We start from the raw sequence: 20,195 nt of genomic DNA, 5'->3' as shown, positions 1-20,195 counted from the left end.
TCTTGGTCGCTTTGCGTTCCAAAATAATTTAAGCAAGTCAACCCCATCACACGGTGCCAACCTATGAATGAGTCTTGGCCTTGTCGATTTAGAGCATACAATTTTATGTAAATACTCTTGGACGAAAAGGTTAGGTACTCAAACAATTATGATGGACGACATGTTTTGTGCTTTACACAAAGACTTATATTTAATGGGGATTTAGTATGTGATACTAATTGCTTATATTTAATATCCAATATTAAATAGCAAAACAATTACTGGGTGCCGCCTACCCAGGCATATAAAATGCGGACCACACATATTGGGCGCCGCCTACCCATACATAGCAAAGCGGACTACATATACTGGGCGCCGCCTACCCAAGATAAAAGCGGTCTTTAACTACTATAGTTAAATAATAAGCATAAAATCAAATAGCATGCTTATCACATAAAGACATAAAACCTCTACGAATAAAATCATTAATCAAATTAATATTTTATTCTCTAATTAAATATGGGTTCAATCAATTTATATTAATTCTAAATTAATATAAATTTATTTCTATTATTATTAATTCAAAACTAATAACAATAATTTAAATTTATTAATCCAATTAATAAATTAATTCTGAAACTGGGGTTTAATTATTAATTCAAAATTAATAAAAGATTTTTTTTTTATATAAACTGTTACTGCCCAATTTTGGCCATTTATTAAAACAGGCCCAGCCCCTTTTAATGAATCATATTTTCAGCCCATAGAATCAGGGGCAGCCCAACAAAGGAAGCACAAGCCCAGCTCAAGGCCCAAGGACCCGCGACCCAAAACCCACTTAGGGTTTGGATCTGTTTTACAACAGCAGCCGCTGTTGCTTTCTTTTTCCCGTCGCCGCGATCGGAGCCTCGCCGCCGCCGCTTGATGCTGCGACGTCGACGACGTCGCGCGTCCGGTGGTCTTCCCGCCGGCCGCGGCTCGAAGCCGCGTCAGAGGAAAGCGGCGACGTCTCCAAACGCCAGCCTACTTCCTCACCGTTCGTCGACCACTCCGGCAGGAGTTCGAAGCTCCTTGTCGCCGTTCACCGCCCGCGAATCCGCCGCCTCCGGCGTGCAAGACCTCCACCATCAGTCACCCTCCATTTCCGGACTCCAAGCCCGCGTTATGGACGCGTTGCAGAGGGACAGTGGCGTCTCTGAATTGAGCCGCGACGCAGACGGCGGCGAGTGGTTGGGCGCGGCGCACCGGCGAGCCCCGACCCACCTGCGCCGCCTCGTCAATCACCCACGCCCTCTGCATCGGCGGTGGTCGATTGCAGCAGCAGTGATCCAGCAAAGGTTCGAATGTTGCCCAGCAACAAAATCCCAATTCCAAAACTTTCGATTTCAGATTTCTAAAATCACATATTCTTAACCCATAAACAATTAGAACACAATCACAATTGTAAATCGAGCCCCGGGCTCTGATACCACTGTTAGTTATCCTTGACATCATCTAATGATACGCAGTGGAATATACATTCAAGGATTAGATCTAGATTTACAAATGCATCATGTGTAGAGATAGACACACAACAATAAGAATAACTTACTCGTTATGTGGTTAGTGTGCGTCTCTGATTCTTGCCGTGAATCCACTACTAAGGTATCCACGTGACAAACATGGATTTCGTACCTTAATATCGCACGAATTGTTGTCATTTTCCCCCATGAATTGATTGCAAATATGTGTTTGTATCCCAATTTTGAGTTTTATGAAGTTTTGATTGCTTGGTGTAGTTTTTGAGTATTTTCAGGGCAAATCAAGAGTTGATTGGAGAATTGTGAGAGCATAGGATCGAAGTACGTCTCGAGAGGAATCCATGAGCGTGAACGCCGCCCGAATCAGAGCTCGGACAAGGGAGAACGGGGCCGACAAAGTCAGCCGTGCACAGAAGGCCGCGGCCGCGGTCGCGCGTCCGTGGGAAAGCACTCGCCCGCGGTCATCACCTGCGGCCGCGGGGCGGGACCGCGGGCATCATCTCCAGCTCCAGGGCTCCCCCGCGGTCACCACCCGCGGCCGCAGGCTGGGACCGCGGGTCCCCTGACCCTCCCCCACGTTTGCCAGCCGCGGGCGCGGGCCAGGACCGCGGGAAAGGAGCGGCGCCTCCCCAAGTGGGCCCCAGTCTGGTTTTTCAGCCCTTAAACCCCATTTTCTCCCCTTTCCTCACATCATTCATCTTCTCCAACATTCAATACTCATTCCTACCTCCATACCCAAGCCCTAACCCCCATTAATACTCCTTGTTACCCATTTGAAGAAGGCATTGAAGAGGAGAGAGGATTGAAGCAAGCTTTTCAATAGGATTTGTTCATTCTTTCTCTCTCTTTCATTTATGTTTATCTTTTCATTGGGTATGTTATTGTTGAACATGATAGGCTAATTTCTTTTTGATTTGGGGATTAGGCTAGATGATTATTGTAATGGATTGATTATTTGTGCTCAATATAAATCTTGTTTGTTCCTTTGCACATTATCTTTTCAAACCCTTGTTTTATTTCTTGTATGGTTTGTTGGCCACATTCTATGCATTCCTAATTTGCAATTTGAATCGGGAGAGAATAATTGCAATAGATAAGGTGTTTGAAACATATCAATTCGATAACCGGGAGGTTAAGAGTTGGGTGAGAGTATGTCGATCTTTGTGTGCTTTTGGGAGTTATAGGTTAGAAGTTGACCGGGGACGGCAACTATGACCCGTAATCTACCGTTCTAGTCGTCCGAGAGGGGGCTAGAACTAGTTGGGAGATCACTTTAGATAATTAGGATCGTCAAGATTAGTATTGAGCTATAATTGAAGTCCTTTGCTTAACCATTGATGCCTAGTCCCTAAATCGTCTTAATCATTACATTAGTCCACGTTGCTTACTTGTTTTCATTTGTCTTTGCACTTATTAAGTATTTAGTTAGATAATCAAACCAATCACTCCATCGTTTAGTCTAAATAGTCTAGTAGAATGAATTAGGATAATCACTAGATTGAACTACTAATCCTTGTGGGATACGACCTTGCTTCCATATATTACAACTACCTGTATACTTGCGGCGTGGTGAAAATATTAGCGAACACCACGTGTATGTTGATTCGATGCATGAACAATTCCAAGTGCACGATTCAACCTTCGACAGCTAGGAAATCTTCGATTTAAATTATAGTGCTCTCTTAGTGTTTTTCAAGTAAAAGCCCTTCTCTTGTAAGACCAAAACTCTTACTTATAAGCCAAAAGAATTGGCTTACCTTGTAAGCCAAAGAGTTGTCTTCTCTTATAAGCCAAAGAGTTGTCTTACTAAGGAAGCCAATCCTACTCCAATTAATTGATCTAATAGTCCAACTAATTCCCAATTAATTAAGTGTTATTAGAATATATCAAATATATCCTAATCTAGTCCATAATATCTTTCATCTCCGGCGTCTTCTGTAATACCCTGTATATTTTTATAATATTTTTATGCGATGCACGACATGATTATCTTTTAGAATTTCATCGCCGATAATTAACAAATTTTCATCGCCGATAATTAACAATGTACAAATTCATCAACCGATTAAAGCCTTTGGGATCAATTTGAATTTTGGATAAACTCAAAGTAATTAGAAGTTAGATATATTGCTTGATGCTCTCTTCGTCCCAAATTTTTACCTCTTTTGTCATTTTAATCCATTCAATGTATGATGGAAGGTATATTGCATAATAAAAGTGAGATCCTTATTTAATTCACAATACATTCAAATGTGTAATATAATAATTAATTTATTTTTATGAAGACAAATAATTATAATTTGAAATATAATATCTTAGTTTTTTATGTTGCCCATCAAATAGCAAATACTCTTTATTTGACTGCATCCTAACATTCTTAGTTTTTTGATTTTGATAAATAAAATATTTGAAGTCATTCAAATATCTAAATTATACATTGCACGCAATTAATAATTTTTTCTTTTAAAAAATAACTTGAGTTAATGTTGTTTGAGTATCATGAATTATAATTCTCCATAAGAAATCTAACAAAAAAAAATTGCATTATCAATTTAATGCTCAACTATATTTATGTTGACACCATCCAAAAATAAAATAAATAAATATGAGTGCAAAAAATAATGATATTATAATTTGTATTACTACAATTTTAGATGCATAAATATATATTTCATATCAAAGTTCATGTTGCTAACTTGCTAGTCCAAATCCTCATATTTGCACTAGTTATTTTAAGGGTTGGTCTTGCATGCGGCCGGCCGCATAGTATGCGGTCGCTTACTTTTATTAGCATAAGATATACATTTGTTCGCATAAATGAATACTTATGTAATAGTACAAGTTCTCATAAATAAAAGTAACACTTATCGTGAATAAATGTAATACTTTAGAAATATTACATTTAATTGTAACAATAATTATTTTTTATTACGACAATGATTATTTGACCAAATAGTTAAGATATAAGTATTAATGAGTGAAAATAACTAAAAGTAAAAGTTCTTATGCAGCCGGCCGCACGCAAGTTTTTGCGTTATTTTAAATATTTAATTGTTTATATTGAATTAGTTTGACGTGACTTTTGGGGTAAATTTTTAGAACATAATTATTTTCTTAGAGTATAGCAAACATGAAAATGGAAGCCTCCGGCAAAATCGAAGAAATATCCATGTCCATGGCCAAGTATCGAGACACCGGCGGCAAGTCTTCTAAGGAGGCACAAGCACCGCCACGTATGTTGTTTTTGATAGCTTGACCGCTCCTTTCCCTGCGGGGGAAAGATCGGTTAAGCAAACCGAAACAACATATGTATCAGTGTTTCGTGCCTTCTTAGAGGACTTGTCGGTGTCTCGAATTCATGACCATGAACACTAACTGTATCGCTGAAAAAGATGGTAGAGGAACAAGAGGAGATCCATCCTTTCATGTTCTATTTAGGTAATTCGAGCTCAGTCAAAAACTTTATTTTGTTGGGTTGGAACTTTGAGCCCTTTATTTTTATCATTTAAATTAATTTTGTTTAATTTTTATCTTATAGAAAAAGGCGGGATTGGAGCAATCCCATCGTTGATGATAAAAATACCCAATCATCCATTTTATCAATCGTGCAAAGTAAATGCCCCCTAAAGTTCAATCTCACAGCTTCACATTTTTCATCCCATGGCACAATTTCATTTTTGCTTAATTTGTACATTTAGCGAAACAAATCCAGTTTTTAGAATTTACTAATAATTTGTTTAAAGCATTTAAAAGATTGAGCCATGTTTTATCTTGCTAAAAATAAAAATAATTAAAAATAAGTAAAATACAAAGTTATAAGGAAAAATCGTGTGTTTTTGCGAGGCAGCGTGGGAAATTTTTTTTTATGTATTTTCTTTTTTTATTTGGATTTAGGATTAGAGAATTGAGGATTGAAGTCGAGTTATTTAGGTAACTAAGAAGATGAATAGAAAAGATTTGTGAAAAATTAATTAATTTATTAGTAAAATAAAAAGAAAGGCATATATGATCCGGCGCTTAGAAGAAGGAAGAGAGAGATATTGAAAATTAATCACTCAAATAGTAAACTACCATTGGACTACACGAAAGTTGGGAGTTGCCAAGCTCTGCAGTTCTTGTTCCTCTAGATTGGGTGACTTAACTAGAACATGAATGGATGGCTCTCCTTGTAATTCCTCTTGTTCCTCTACTATCTTTTTCAAAGACACGACCGCTGATTCACTGCAACCCCACAATTGAATTGATTTGAGCATTGGTATTTCTCCAATTTCTGAAGGGAACTCCTCCAACGACTCCATGTACCAGAGATGAAGTTGCTCAAGGCGTGGCAAGCAGGAGCCCTCTAACGTCCAACATTCCATACCCCCACACCCCCACAATTTCAAGTATTTGAGGCGTGGGAATTGGTCTTCAACTATTTCCCAACTACGTGTTGCAAAGTGCCCACTATACAGTTCGAGCTTCTCAAGAAGTGGTAATGAACCTATCTTTTCCAGAATTTCCTCCAAATGGAACAACTTTCCGCCTCCAAGATACAGCTTCTTGACTGAGTGCGGGAAGCTAATACTCTGCAGATACTCATTACTTCCACCATCAGTAAAGCACTTCAAGATTTCCAGCTTACTCAGACATTGAAGATAGCTGAGGCACTTCACTCTCTCCATTACTTTATTCTTGTATCTTATATACAGTTTGTTGATATTGGGAATTCTCTTAACCACTTCTTCATTCAAGTTGAAATCATTCACTCCTTCGAGCGTCTCTAGATTCTCCATCATAACATCACTATGGCCGCTCGGAGGATCTGGGAGATACATTCCTGGATATTCGAACTCGACATGCTTAAGCTGATGCATTTTCCAAATTTCTACTGGTGCAGTAAGTTCACCCTTATAAGTAACAATTAGAGTGTGTAGATTCCACAGCAGACTAATTGAAGAAGGGATTTGGAACCTCTCACGAAGTAATTTAACCGAAAGGTTCCTCAAGTTCACCGATTGAAGCACATTTTCTTCTAAATACTTACTGGAATATATACTTGTAGTCAATGTCCTCAAAAATCTAAAATTTAGAAATTTTTCTGGCACTGCAAAACCATGACATATGAAAGAACGAGCACGTGACGACATAGTTTCCATGGCATCCCGGACTGTCTCATCTGAAGTGCTTCTGGGAATAACAATGCGGCGTTGGCTATTTATCCCTCGAGGACAATGTTGCCCTAACACATAATAAAACCTCTGCTTTTCAGCTTCTTGAAATGATACATCTCTCAGCAAATCATGCATTTTGCAGCACTTAATATTCCCAAGTTTCCCCAACTTATGAACTAGAATGAGGTTTCTATCGACTAGCTCCTTCAAATACTCCTTGGCAATTGTTTTCGAGCTTTTATTGATTATTGGTTTGAGAAATCCTTCAGAAACCCATAACCTCATGAGTTCTGCAACCCTAATTTCCTCATCTTCCCCAAACATCCCCATGTACAAAAAACAAGGCTTTAGATACGCAGGCAAATGGTCATAGCTCAGTTTCAATACTCTCAAGCAATATTCATCATTTTCCGAATTAACTACTGAGCTTAAGTTTTCCTCTATGTGCTCCCAATATTCCAGTGTAAGTTCGGACTTTGCCAAAAGACCGCCAATCACAGCAATCGACAAAGGAAGTCCCTTACACTTCCCCACGATCTTCTTTCCGATTTCCTCGAGTCGAAGAGGAAAAACCTCATCCCCAAATACAGTTTTGGAGAACAAACTCCAGCTACAAAAATCATCTAAAAATCTCATACCAATGGTGTTAGAGTCTGTCAACTTGGCAGCCAAGTTTGACAGCCTAGTTGTTATGATTACTCGACTCCCATTATTGTTATCGGGAAAGAAAACCCCCATCTTGTCCCACACCTCCACACTCCACATATCATCTAGTATTATGAGATACCTCCTATCCCATAAATACTTGCGCAATTTTTCTCCCAATTCATTCTCACTTAGATCACTACCCAAATTTCCAGTTACTTGGTGAAGAACTTCTCTAAGTGTTTCTCTAACATTATAGGTTTGAGAAATTGTAGTCCACGCACGAATATCAAAATGTTGGTTAATAAGGGCATGCTCAAATATATGTCGGGCAAGAGTGGTCTTACCAATCCCGCCCATCCCTGTGATTGGGATGATTTGGCAGTTACGGTTCCCTCCAGTGAGCCAATCCAAGAGTTGAAGTTGCACGTCATCAAACCCCACCATCTTGCTTTCCTTCACATTGGAAGGGGATGTCAAGGAGCCAGCATGAGTCGAGGAGACCTTTCTCTGCAGCTGAGCTTCGGCTGCAGTCTCCATGGCTTCCTTCTTAATCACATTCATTTCTTCTATCACTTGTTGTAGATCTTCATAGAAGTCGATGCAACTGACATCCTCTCCAACGACATCTCCTTCATCCGCTGCAGCTGCAGTCTCCATGGCTTCTTTCTTTCCATGATCTTGATACAAGTTGATGTGTTCATCATCGTGGTTTGATGAGTCATTTTTCGAACCTCCAAAACAGTTGAAAAAACAGCTGATTTTGGCTTCTTTGGATCTTCTCAGCTGAACCTTGTCCACAATATGAGATTCGACAGCATCTTCAGCTATATAAGCTGTATCAATTTTGGCTACTTTGGATCTGCTCAGCTGAAGCTTGTCCACAATATGTGATTCGATAACATCTTCAGCCGCATAAGCTGCATCTGCGATACGCATCTCCAGCGGATCAGCTTCATCTCCGTCAGCAACAGGGGACTTATAACTTTCAAGAAATTCCTGCAAAAAGGTAACAATTAGAGTGAGAGATTCAACTTGTTGTTTGTGGATAGAAATTGGAGGGGAATGGTGATGCTCGATTGTATCGATGATATGCATAAGAGAAACCAAGGCTGCATAGGCCGCCATGATCAATCTCAGTTGAAGGAAAAGCAAGTGTATATTTTTGCAGAGAATTTCGGTCAAGAATTTGATAGAATCTTAGTTAGGTTCAGCAAAGAAACAATGTGTAAAGTAACAATGGCTATATCTTCTCCATTATTATCAGAAACAATATGTGGCTAGCTTTCACAATCACATTAATTGCCAACAGCTAAGGTAAAGATAAGATGTGTCGGCTGGCCCTACAGTTTACTAGTCATTGAAGTCGCCTTATATAAATATTTTTTTGTAGAGGAATGAAATATATGTTTGGGCTTGGCTGAGTAAGAGCACTCCCAGCAGAAATCTCAAAATTATGCTCCTATATTCCTCCCTAAAGCTTCCTTATTTAATTTTAGGATCTCGATTTTATAAATGTATACACCAGATCTCATATTTTCTACATAAAAACAATAATTATGTGTGGGTCCTACTAATTATAAGCTTAAAATAAATTTAGGGTGGGTGTAAATTTAAGATTGAATTTAGGTAGGTGTAAAAAAATTTGTGGGCTCCATCCAATTTAGGGGATCTGCTGGATACATTTTTTATCTCATTTTCAATTGTTTTATCTCATTTTTATCTCATTTAAGAGTGTTGTGGTTGTATATGATTTGGTGCCTATTTTAGTAAAATGTAAATTAAATTGTTAGTAAGATACAAGTTCCACTTTGAAATGTGATTGGAATTGTACGTATTACTAATATATAAGTGAAAGTGACAAATTTTTGTGGAAGAATAAAAACATTGCTTGGGCCTATTCCGAGCATCCTTTGTTTGTGGTGGCTTGCTTTGTCGATGGGCTGTCTCGAATGTTCTTGCCAAGACTCCTTATTTCTATATGTGATGCTATTAATAGCCTTTTTTTTGTAGCTTCCTATTTCATAAATAATAAAAGTATTTACAAATATATTATCTTATTATTTGTTGGAGATTATAAGATTTAATTTCTTTTTTTTAGGGTTCGATTCCTATCTAAGATTTAATTTATTAAGAACTTATAAGTGATTAAAGTATTTGAATAATTGAGCTTATAAGTTAGAGATAGAATATTTATTAGAAAGAGAAAATCAACTCGAACGGTACACCCGATTATACCCAAGACCACCTCTAAATCTTTTGTGTTGCTTTATTCAAAAATTGCTTATTAGCATGAACTTCCCCGTGTCAAAAAATCATAATGTTTGTAGAGCACAAAATGTAAACAAGAATGTGAATCTACTCACACAAATTCAATTGTTCAAAGCATGACAAGAATGCATATAAAACATCCATATTTAGTAGTACGTGTTAACTTAGTGGTAGAGTGGTTAATATCTAAAGCCAAATATCTCACTTCTGAATCTATCCTCTCACTATCTTAAAATTTTTGTCCAGATTTATGAAGCTATTTATCTTTGAAAAAAGTAGGAGTTTACCAACCACTCTTGATTAAATAAACATTACCAATCAGTCAGATATTTGGTCACCTAGTATTAGAATTGGGCCCATCATCCTTCTAAAAGACCTCATAATATATAAGAGGCATGATTATTACCAAGTCGATGTGGAGCATAAAGAGAGGATCGACATGATTATTACCAAGTCGATGGGAGACATGATTACTACCAAATCTCAACGGGCAAATTAACGAACCTCAGATCTATAAATAATCAAAGTCTCGAGGTTTTGAAGCTTTGATATCGTTGGAGGGACAATGCTGGTGGGAATGTTGGAAGCGAGGTAAGTTAGATAGATTAAATCAAACACATGACTCGGCTTCCAATTGCAATAATCATTCCTGCGTATGATTTTTCATCTATAGAACTATTGCACACTAGTGTTGTATTCTGTGCGATGCACGGCATGAATATCTTTTAGAAATTTTTGAATATAATAGAAAAATTTATAAAATAATTACCAATAAGACTAGGGAGAGAGGGAGGGAAAGAATAATTGTTTATACATTTTAATTATTCATACATTTAGCAAAGACAAATCCTGTTTTTAGTATTTGGTTTTTAATATTTTTGTTTTAAGCATAATTCTAGTCGTTTCCAAGGTAATTTCGATGTAGAGAAGTATTGGTGTGAAAACAGATAAGGCCGATTGGGCCGAGGGGCCCAAAGTCATCTCAACAAAAAATAGGTCCAGAATCCAGTTGACGTATTCTTCGAAATATGCCCAAATTTCTTCTACCATATATTTGCAGCATTACAGCAAAAACATTGTTACATGTATACATTGATTTGTTTATCTGAAATTAATGAATTTTAGTAGTTTGTGTATGTGTAATTCTCACTAAATTTCAATCATATATTTATATATGGAGTAGTATAATATTTCGTATATAGGGCAGATTCGAATAGGAACCATATATTTCTCTTGAAGGAACCTAGCTAGAAACAAATGCATCTTATACATGCAACATTGCTTATCTCTTTCTATGATGAGTGTAGATCATATACAAGAACAATGTCCAGATTAGTTCCCTTGTTCACTAAAGATGCATTCAATTGTGAATTAGAATTCCAACTTTCAAATTATCACATCAATTTTGAGAACTCAGTCAATATCTATTTCGATAATAAACCAATTTCTAAGTTTTTTAGGAGTACTAAAAAAATAGAAATGTGGCTGAAAATTATGTTGTATTAGGCATGATCTACAAAAAGGTGGTTGAAAATTGTTATTTTGTGTGTTAAGTGTGGTAAGTGAAAAAGTGAAAATGTGAATAAATGATAAATTTTTTGCCATTTTTAGAAACGTGTCATGCTTCGTGGAACAAACCAAAAAGGAAACTGTGTCATACTTCGTGGGACGGAGGGAGTATTCAATTTGTTATTTTCGTTCGTTTACATAAAATATATCTAGTTTATTTTTCAGAAGTTCCCCATTCATGATAAAGTGATATCTAAACGACTAAACTATACTCATAACATATTTAACTACTTTATTAAAATTCGTGTCCTTTAGGAATGGATACATTTTATCCATTTTTGTTTGTTCACATAAAATGTATTTAATCTATTTTTGACAAGTTTTCTTCTCATAATAAAGTGAGATTCTTGTTATTTAGAAGTGGATAGTATATTTTTATGAGAATGGAGAGAGCAATGGATATAAAAGGACTAGTTATATTTTGGCTCTTAAGTAAAAGGGAAGGGTGTGATTTCATAGTTTGCTAGTTACGACTACAGATTGGTTATTCAGATCGATTTGGGCGTTCGAAGAAAGAAAAAGGAAATTATTCAGTTTCATAAAGGGAAGAGAGAGTCAAAAACTACATTATTCATTTCCAGAAAGGGAAGAGGGAGAGAAGAGAGTTGGAGTCATGATGCAATTTTCGTTTATAGACCTTCAATTGAAATCCCTATTTAAAAAAAACCCCTAGAAACCGTGGCGCTCCACATGTTTTTTTTTTTTTGTGTATTTGTTGCAGTATGATAGCTAGAATAGCAAAGGTGATGAATATGAAAAGAAAATTGGTAGATCTATTGTGTTGTATCATTCTAAATATTCTAAGTTTCATCCCCATCTTCAACGGCCTCCAGTACGAGTTTGACATGAGATTCTATACGAGTTTTGAAATGAGAACGCGTAGTAAAATTACTTTTTAATCGGTTTTGCAGCGGATATGAATACATAGATTACCTTTTAAACATCTAAGTTACAAAAAAAATAACATACTTTTTAATATAATTTTGATTGTCTATTATAATTTTATTTGCCTGCTAAAATTTCCTCCAATTAATTATTGAGTATCGTCTCACAAAAGTGTGCATATTGTTGGTGATATGAATTTTAATAAATTTTAGATCAGTGTATTATGAGTAAAGAAATTGATTCATTTTTATTATAGTGTAATTATAGTAAGATAATAAAAAATTATGATGGATCATGTGTGGTAAAGTTGTGATACCTTATAAAGTGGAGGTAAAAAAAAATAAAGGTTTTGTGATGAAATGATATCAAAAAAAAAAATACACTTAATTTTGTAGGACATAATCATATGGAAATAAAATATTAATTTACTTTTTTAATTTTTTACTTATAATCTATGACGAAAAGTGATTTTCCGTTGAAATTGTGACGGACTATTCACTGCATTGTTAAGTAAAAAGGAACGGTGCATATTGGTTTACTCGATTATGCATGAAACCATAGGCTGCTCCTCTCTGACTCAAAAAGCATGCATTTTCATTTCCAGAGAGGGAGAGAGAGGAGAGTTGAAGACATGATGCAATTTTCATGTCCAACATTTCAATTGAAATCCCCAATTCAAAAAACCCTAAAAATCCAATCATGGCTTCCATTGCCCTCCGCCTCTCCCTCCCCAATCACTCCGCCGTCCGCCTCCCTCATCCACCTCCCCAGTTCCGCCCCAAACCAACCACGACGAGGTGCTCCTACACTCCTACACCGGCGACGGAACGCCTAATCTCCGCCGCGTCCTACCTCATCCCCTTCTTCAACGGCCTCCACTACGGCCGGTTTCTGGTCGCCAAGTACCCTCCCCTCGCCGCCCCCTTCGAGCCCCTCATCCGCCTCCTCTCGCGCTACCACTCCGTGCCCTGCGCCAGCTTCGTCGCCTTCCTCATCTACCCCTGCGTCTTCAGGAACCCTAGCTTCAGCCTCTACGCCAGATCCAACGCGCTGCAGGCTCTAGTTTTAGATCTGCTGCTAGTGTTGCTGCAGAGGATCACTGCTCCGGGCTGGACTGGGACCGGGATCGGGTTCAATCTCACGGCTTGGCTCTATTCCGGCCTTCTATTGTTTGTGGTGGCTGGCTTTGTCTCAAGTGTTGTTGGCAACAATCCCTATTTGTATTCGCCAATTGTTGCTCAGCCCGCCGGCCGCCGGCCGCCAGCTCGAATCATTTCTCTTTTTTGCCTTTCTTTTTTCTTTTTTATCCTTTTTCCAACGCCTAAGGCTCTATAGTCGTGGCTATAAACAAATCAAGTCGCTCACGAACTATTCGGAGCTCGGCTCTAAAAAAGATCGTTCAAGTTCGTTTAGAAAAGCTCGATAAATGAACAAATCAAACTTGAGCTTAGCAGTATTCGGCTCGTTAGGTCGTGAACATGTTCGTCAAGTGATTCAACTTGAAAAATATAAATTATTAGTAGACAAAACTTATATTTATCCATTAAAATTAATAATAATTGTATTAAACCTCTAATTAATTTTGTTTGTTATGTAAAAATAATTAATATATTTATTATTTTGAATAAAATAATTTATTTTTAAAATAAAATAATAAATATTTTGAATATAAATATAAATCTAGAAAGTTCGTATAAGCTCGATTAGGCTCGTGAGCCTCAAAGTATTCGGTAAGTAAAGTTCGGGATTCGATTTGATACTAAACAAAATAAACTTAAAAACACTACTATTCTGTTCGACTCGATTCGATTACACTCCTAGTTATGAATTATTAACTATGAAATTACAATATTTCACTACTAATAATTATTTTTGTAGCCCACTTTCACCTATTGGGCTTGCAAATTGTTCATCAAATTGTGTTTGGGCTTTGGTTTAGTATGAATTTTCCGCTTCACAATGATTTGGAGCTTGGTTTCCAGCTCGATGAGTAAAATTAAAGCAAATAAATACTCACTTCCTCATAGTTTAATAAAATAAATTTTTTATGGATAGAGAAAATATAAAAGAATTAATTATAGTTAAGAAATATATAAAATGATTAATCATATTTTGTGTCTTTAGAATGATGAGTAAATTTGTCTTATTTTTAGGAATTTGAGTTTTTTATAATATAATTTTATTTTAAATAATGCAGATTTTTGATGAGTTGACTCATTATTTGGCTGCTGAATTTTGTAAGACGGAACACAATTTACACAAATAGAAGTTAATTTAAAATTGAGGATTGGTGATGTGACTCATTATTTGATGACTGGAATTTGTAAGGGGATACATAAATTTAATTTGATTCAAAATTGAGGGTTTTTACAATGAAAAATGTATATTAAAGTCATTTAATTTTTTAGGGTTCAGAATTTTTGTCTTAAGAAGTATGAGTCAATTTGTCGGACTTTTAGGGTTTTGATTTTTTTTTTACAATTTTATATTAAATAATATAGATTTCACAAATACTCATGTGCAACCGGTTTCCAGAGTGACACTATTTCATTCGGAAAATGATACTTGAACATTTTCGAATGACACTACTACAACATACAAATGACATTTGAAGATCTTCAAATGTCATTTGTATGTTGAAGTAGTGTAATTTAGAAATCAATTGCATAGTGCACCCGATTGCACGGGAGAGTGCCTCGATAAATTTTAGTATCTTAATTTTATAATACGAAACATAAATCAAAGTTAATCCAAAATTGACTTGGGCCTATTCCGACCTTTTGTTGTTTGTAGTGGCTTGATTTGTCCATGGGCTAGTATCGAAGTGGCAAGACTCCCTATTTCTATGTGTAATTCTATTAATAGTCACTCTTTTATTTTTTATAGGCTCGTATTTTATGTATAATAAAAAGTATTTATAAATGTACTATCTTACGCTATAGTCCTAAATTAGAATCATACTTCAAAATATGGAAATAATAACACACACGCTTATTCGCACAAATTTCAAGAAGTAAACTTTGAAGGGAATTCTTACCTAATCATGCTCTTTTGAGGGAATCATTGATATTTGCAATGCTTTTTACTGTGATAGGAAAACTTTGTTCTATTTTATCGTCAAAGTTTGGTCTATTTTATTAGGTAAATAATGTGAATTGCATTAATGCATTGCGAAAGGTGTGTAAAAGCTTGTTGCGTAAGCCTTCGTTCTTCATGAGAAAAAACAGAAAATGGAACGCAAGCTTGTTGCGTAAGCTTCGTTTGATGCAGTATATATATAAGTGAAAGATATTATGGACTAGATTAGGATATATTTGATATATTCTAATAACACTTAATTAATTGGGAATTAGTTGGACTATTGGACCTATTAATTGGAGTAGGATTGACTTCCTTAGTAAGACACCTCTTTGGCTTATAAGAGAAGCCAACTCTTTGGCTTACAAGGTAAGCCAATTCTTTTGGCCTATAAGTAAGAGTTCTTGGTCTTACTAGAAGAAGCTTTTGCTTGCAAAACACTAAGAGAGCACTATAGTTTCAATCGAAGATTTCCTAGCTGTCGAAGATTGAATCGTGCACTTGGAATTGTTCCTGCATCGAATCGACATACACGTGGATACCTTAGTAGTGGATTCACGACAAGAATCGAGACGCACGCTTACCACACAACGAGTAAGTTATTCCTTTCGTTATGTGCCTATCTCTACACATGATGCATTTGTAAATCTAGATCTAATCCTTGAATGTATATTCCGCTGCGTATCATTAGATGATGTCAAGGACAACCAACAATAAGAGCAACTGAAACGCAAGCAAATACGAAAATGGAAGTGATGTCCTCTCTCTTCTCTCGCTTGTCTCTTCCGAACCCTTCCCGTTAATTTATGGAAGGGTTCGGAAGAGACAAGGGGAGAGATGAGAGAGGCAGAGGAGGATCTGTAGCGACGAAAACGAGCTAATGGCTCAGCTAGAGGCAACGATGCGTCAGTGAATCTGTCACTCTCGAGAATTGAAGTTTTTGAACTCTCTCTCTCTTTTCTTCTTCTTCCTCTTCCTTTTTTTTTTTTTTTTTGCAGAACGTATTCTTGTCATCGGCATGGCTACGGCGACGGTGGCTTCGCCATCATTGGCGGTGGTGCTCAAGAAATATAAATATGGACGGATGAGGTATAAAAGGATTAATCATAGTAAAGCAAATAAATATAAAATAATTAATCATATTTTGTGCCTTTAAAATGATGAATCAATTTGTCAAATTCTTACCTAATGATGAATCATATCTTCGGGTAAGGATCCGAAGATATCGGGTTTGGGTTGCGGAAGGATTTTCTGAAGGAGAGAGGGTGGTATTACAAAGAGGTGGTGAGCAATTGTGGGTGGAAGGGAGAAATCCAGTGCGTCGAGGTTGCAGGTGAGGACCATGTTTTCAGTGTGATTGTTCCTGATAATGAGATTGGCATATTGTATAATTTCTTTTTGATATTAATTAATATGTATAATTAGTCGAGAATTATCTTATAGTAGTAACTAATAATCTTTTATGTGGATAGTAAAGGGTCTTGAAAATTGAATTGTCTTGGAGTATCATAGTTTGCTACTTTTATTTTGATGAAACACCCAAGCACTTATATTAAATTAAATCACGACAAACAATATCCAAGTGTCAATGTGGGAATCCTTGCTTCCAGATCATCGCATCATTCCAAGCACTTAAATTAGCTAAATAATGAGTGGCCTTATTCGCCTCACGGCGAACATGTCGAAAATCAACAACAATACGTTTCTTGGCAAGCACGAACGCCTCGAATAAATCATCGCAAAGTACTTGCCTTAATTTCGAGCATTAATCAAGGTTGTTTGGTAAGACTGGTTGAGATGAACGAATTAATTGGTTTTAGTAGTTCGGTTCGTGTTTCTTGTGTGGATATGCACGAAACTCGTTATTTTTCTTCTAGATGTTGTGTTTGAGATTTGTTTTACTTGTTACTTGATATCTTGAGCAAGTGTCAACTAATTAATTGGCTTTAATCAATGTTGTTTGGTAAAATGGTTGAGATGGAAGGGATATGAAGGAATTAATTGGTTTTAGTATAATTTGGTTCGTGTTTTTAGCATGGATATGCACGAAACTAAATATTCATTCTGTCTTAGTGTACTTGTTTTTTATTTTAAGTAAAAAAAATGTATTTAATTAGTGTAAATTGCACTATTTTCCTTTTAAAAAGTTCGTTTTTTAATCTTCGTATCTAAAAAAACGAGCTTATTAGAATAAAACGGATTGAGTATTTTTCTTCTACATGGTTTGAGATTTGTTTAACTTGTTACTTGATATTTAAGTGTCAACTTTTTATTCTCAGCCATACACTTTGATTCAATTTTAATTAGTTTTTGATATGTTATGGAATATATAAATCATCATTTTAACAATTTGTATATAAATTACCGAATTTTTAATAAATTCTCATTTTGCATATGAATTTTATATTTTTTATTAAAATTACTCAATTATTAATTTCTTCTCATTTTACATATTTGTCTATTTTTCATCCAATTATACATTACAGCGTGAGTACTATTTTTTCACACAATCATATTTATGCTACACAAGTATATTCATGTCAAGCGAGTATATTTATATCATATCAAATACATGTAAAATGAGAAAAAATTAATAATTAAGTAATTTTAATAAAGATTTTAGGGTTAAGTAACCAAATACCCCCCCAACGTTGGGGCCCCTATCGCAAATAGGACCCTATACTCAGGGTAAGCGCTGTTTACTACCTCAACGTGGCTAATTTTAAACAAATCCACCCCCGCGTTTTAACGGCCCCAAACGCCGTCTGTGAATTTTTATTTTATTTTATTTTAATGCAGGCTCGAGCACCGAGTCGCGGTACCTGCACGGCAGAACCCGAGTGCGCCCCCGTTTCGACTGCACCACCGGCGGCGACGGCGGCGTCTCTCCGATTTCCACCGCGGCGTCGTCCTTCTTCAGCTCGGATTTCTCGTCGTCCACGAACTCACCGAAAATCAGCTTGGCAGCTTCGATGAGCAGCGACAGACTCCTCTCATCGCGATCGCCGGCGTCCTCGTCGCGGAACCCCCGCTGCTGCTGGAGCACAGAGGCTCCTTCGCCTCCGTGGAATTCAAGTCAAACCGGGAACATTTTGTCACGTACCTGGCATCGTCCCCGCCGTCCGTCTCTTCAATTTCCGGTGGCATAAACGAGGGCGGCGGGGGCACGGTGGCGATTGTGGTTAGAATCCTGTGCAGGCACATTTGGGAGGTGGATCCGCGGTCGCGCGTGGTGGAGAGATGCGGGGGGAGAGAATCCATGGGAGGATTTCGATCGGAGAAGGAATCGTATAGCATTGAAGAGGGCCCACCTGCATTAAAATAAAATAAAAAAAATTCACAGACGGCGTTTGGGGCCGTTAAAACGCGGGGGTGGATTTGTTTAAAATTAGCCACGTTGAGGTAGTAAACAGCGTTTACCCTGAGTATATGGTCCTATTTGCAATAGGGGCCCCAACATTGGGGGTATTTGGTACTTAACCCAAGATTTTAAAGTTCGTATGCAAAATGAGGGTTTGTTAAAAGTTCTGATATGCAATAAACTCTATTTAAAATTCGATATGTAATTCTTCTTCCCCTTGGCTTTACTTATAATTTGCAGACATTCAATTGAAAATCCCTATTCCAAAAACCCTAAAAACCCAATCATGGCTTCCATTCCCCTCCTCCGCCTCTCCCTCCCCAATCGCCCCGCCGTCCGCCTCCCCCACCCCCTCAAATCCACCCTTCACCCACCTCCCCAAATCCGCCCCAAATCAATCACCACGACGACCACATCGAGGTGCTCCTACACTCCAACGCCGGCGACGGACCGCCTGATCTCCGCCGCTTCCTACTTCATCCCCTTCTTCAACGGCCTCCAGTACGGCCGGTTTCTGTTCGCGAAGTACCCTCTCCTCGCCGCCCCCTTCGAGCCGCTCATCCCTCTCCTCTCGCTCTACCACTCGGTGCCCTACGCCAGCTTCGTCACCTTCTTCGGCCTCTACCTCGGCGTGGTGCGGAACCCTAGCTTCAGCCGCTACGCCAGGTTCAACGCGCTGCAGGCCCTCGTTTTGGACGTGCTGCTGGTGCTGCCGGTGTTGCTGCAGAGGATAATTGCTCCGGGGCGGAGCGGGATCGGGCTGAAGGTCACGGCTTGGGCCTATTCTGGGCTTTTTCTGTTTGTGGTGGCCTGCTTTGTCTATGGGCTTGTCTCTAGTGTTCTTGGCAAGACTCCATATTTGCCAATTGTTGCTCAGGCCGCCGGCAGACAGCTCGAATGATTTCTCTCTTTTTTTTTTTTTTACTCGATAAATGTATGTGAGGTTGAGAAAAACGTTTGTTCAGAGAGTTGAATAATATTGCTGATTTATTCATGAATTCATGTATAATTTGGCGACTTATTGTTTTGAAGTTTTTAATTGAACGTTATTATTCCTCCTTCCATTTGTAAATTACACGGATTAATTAAATATGTTGTGTCATTTTATTGTGAGTGGAAAACTTACCAAAAATAGATTAGATATATTTTATGAGGACGAACGAAAATGATAAATTGAATACGGAGACAAATTAAATATTTTTTATGAGGACGGAGGTAGTACTAGCTTAAATTGCCACTGCAATGTGCTATATTAGCTGATCGAGAATTAGTTACTATACAAAAAAATCAAAATAAATGACAAAAGTTCTTTTTTTTTTCTTTTTGCAAAATAAGAATATAAATGGAAAGGGATTATAGTGTTTAAATACATGATTTTTTTTTTTTTTTATATTTTAAACATGATAAATATTTCTATGTTTATAACTTAATATCGAATACACTCAAATCTAGGGATGTCAATCGGGCCAGCCCACCGGGTTTTCGGGCTAGCCCTATCGGGTTCCGGGTTAGTCGGGTGCGGGCTAATCGGGTTGGAGATTTTTTCGGGTTGTAAATCTTCAACCCTAACCCTAAACTTTCGGGTTTCGGGCTAGCCCATCGGGCTAATCAGGTTAAAGGCGTAAAAATAAAATTATCATTTGTATTTTATTATTCCTAATGATCTAATGTATAATGTATAAAATATACATAGATATTAAAGATATAAATTATATAGCAAAGCATGAAATGCAA

At 37.3% G+C, this 20,195-nt stretch overlaps 4 protein-coding genes and 1 long non-coding RNA gene across 6 annotated transcripts in view; 3 read left to right on the top strand and 2 right to left on the bottom strand.

Annotated features, from left to right (window-relative positions):
* The window catches only part of LOC131016788 (putative late blight resistance protein homolog R1C-3), a 135,161-nt gene extending 126,517 nt beyond the window's left edge, over positions 1–8,644 (bottom strand). The window contains exon 1 of one of the 2 annotated variants that reach the window (XM_057945517.1): positions 7,802–8,644. In XM_057945517.1, coding sequence (XP_057801500.1) covers positions 7,802–8,425 — 624 coding nt within the window. In that variant the 5' untranslated portion in view covers positions 8,426–8,644. The remainder of the gene's footprint in view (positions 1–7,801) is intronic. The other variant, XM_057945516.1, reaches the window with a different exon arrangement.
* The window catches only part of LOC131016908 (uncharacterized), a 1,184,262-nt gene that overhangs the window by 680,222 nt on the left and 483,845 nt on the right, over positions 1–20,195 (bottom strand). The window lies entirely within an intron of this gene.
* LOC131016948 (protein TIC 20-II, chloroplastic-like) lies at positions 12,516–13,546 on the top strand. Its single transcript, XM_057945780.1, has one exon. It carries the CDS (start codon positions 12,668–12,670, stop codon positions 13,355–13,357), a length of 690 nt encoding a protein of 229 aa, XP_057801763.1. The 5' UTR covers positions 12,516–12,667; the 3' UTR covers positions 13,358–13,546.
* On the top strand, positions 15,350–16,189 carry LOC131017097 (uncharacterized). The gene is made up of 3 exons (XR_009099415.1): positions 15,350–15,694; positions 15,792–16,005; positions 16,099–16,189. It is a non-coding gene; the product is annotated as an uncharacterized LOC131017097 (long non-coding RNA).
* LOC131016954 (protein TIC 20-II, chloroplastic-like) lies at positions 18,634–19,456 on the top strand. The gene has a single exon (XM_057945796.1). The coding sequence runs from the start codon at positions 18,748–18,750 to the stop codon at positions 19,360–19,362; it is 615 nt and encodes a 204-aa protein (XP_057801779.1). The 5' UTR covers positions 18,634–18,747; the 3' UTR covers positions 19,363–19,456.

Source organism: Salvia miltiorrhiza, chromosome 3, assembly GCF_028751815.1.
Source record: "Salvia miltiorrhiza cultivar Shanhuang (shh) chromosome 3, IMPLAD_Smil_shh, whole genome shotgun sequence".
NCBI classification, from domain to species: Eukaryota; Viridiplantae; Streptophyta; class Magnoliopsida; order Lamiales; family Lamiaceae; genus Salvia; species Salvia miltiorrhiza.
Note: the sequence above shows the minus strand (reverse complement) of the source record. Positions and strands in the feature narration are given on the sequence as shown.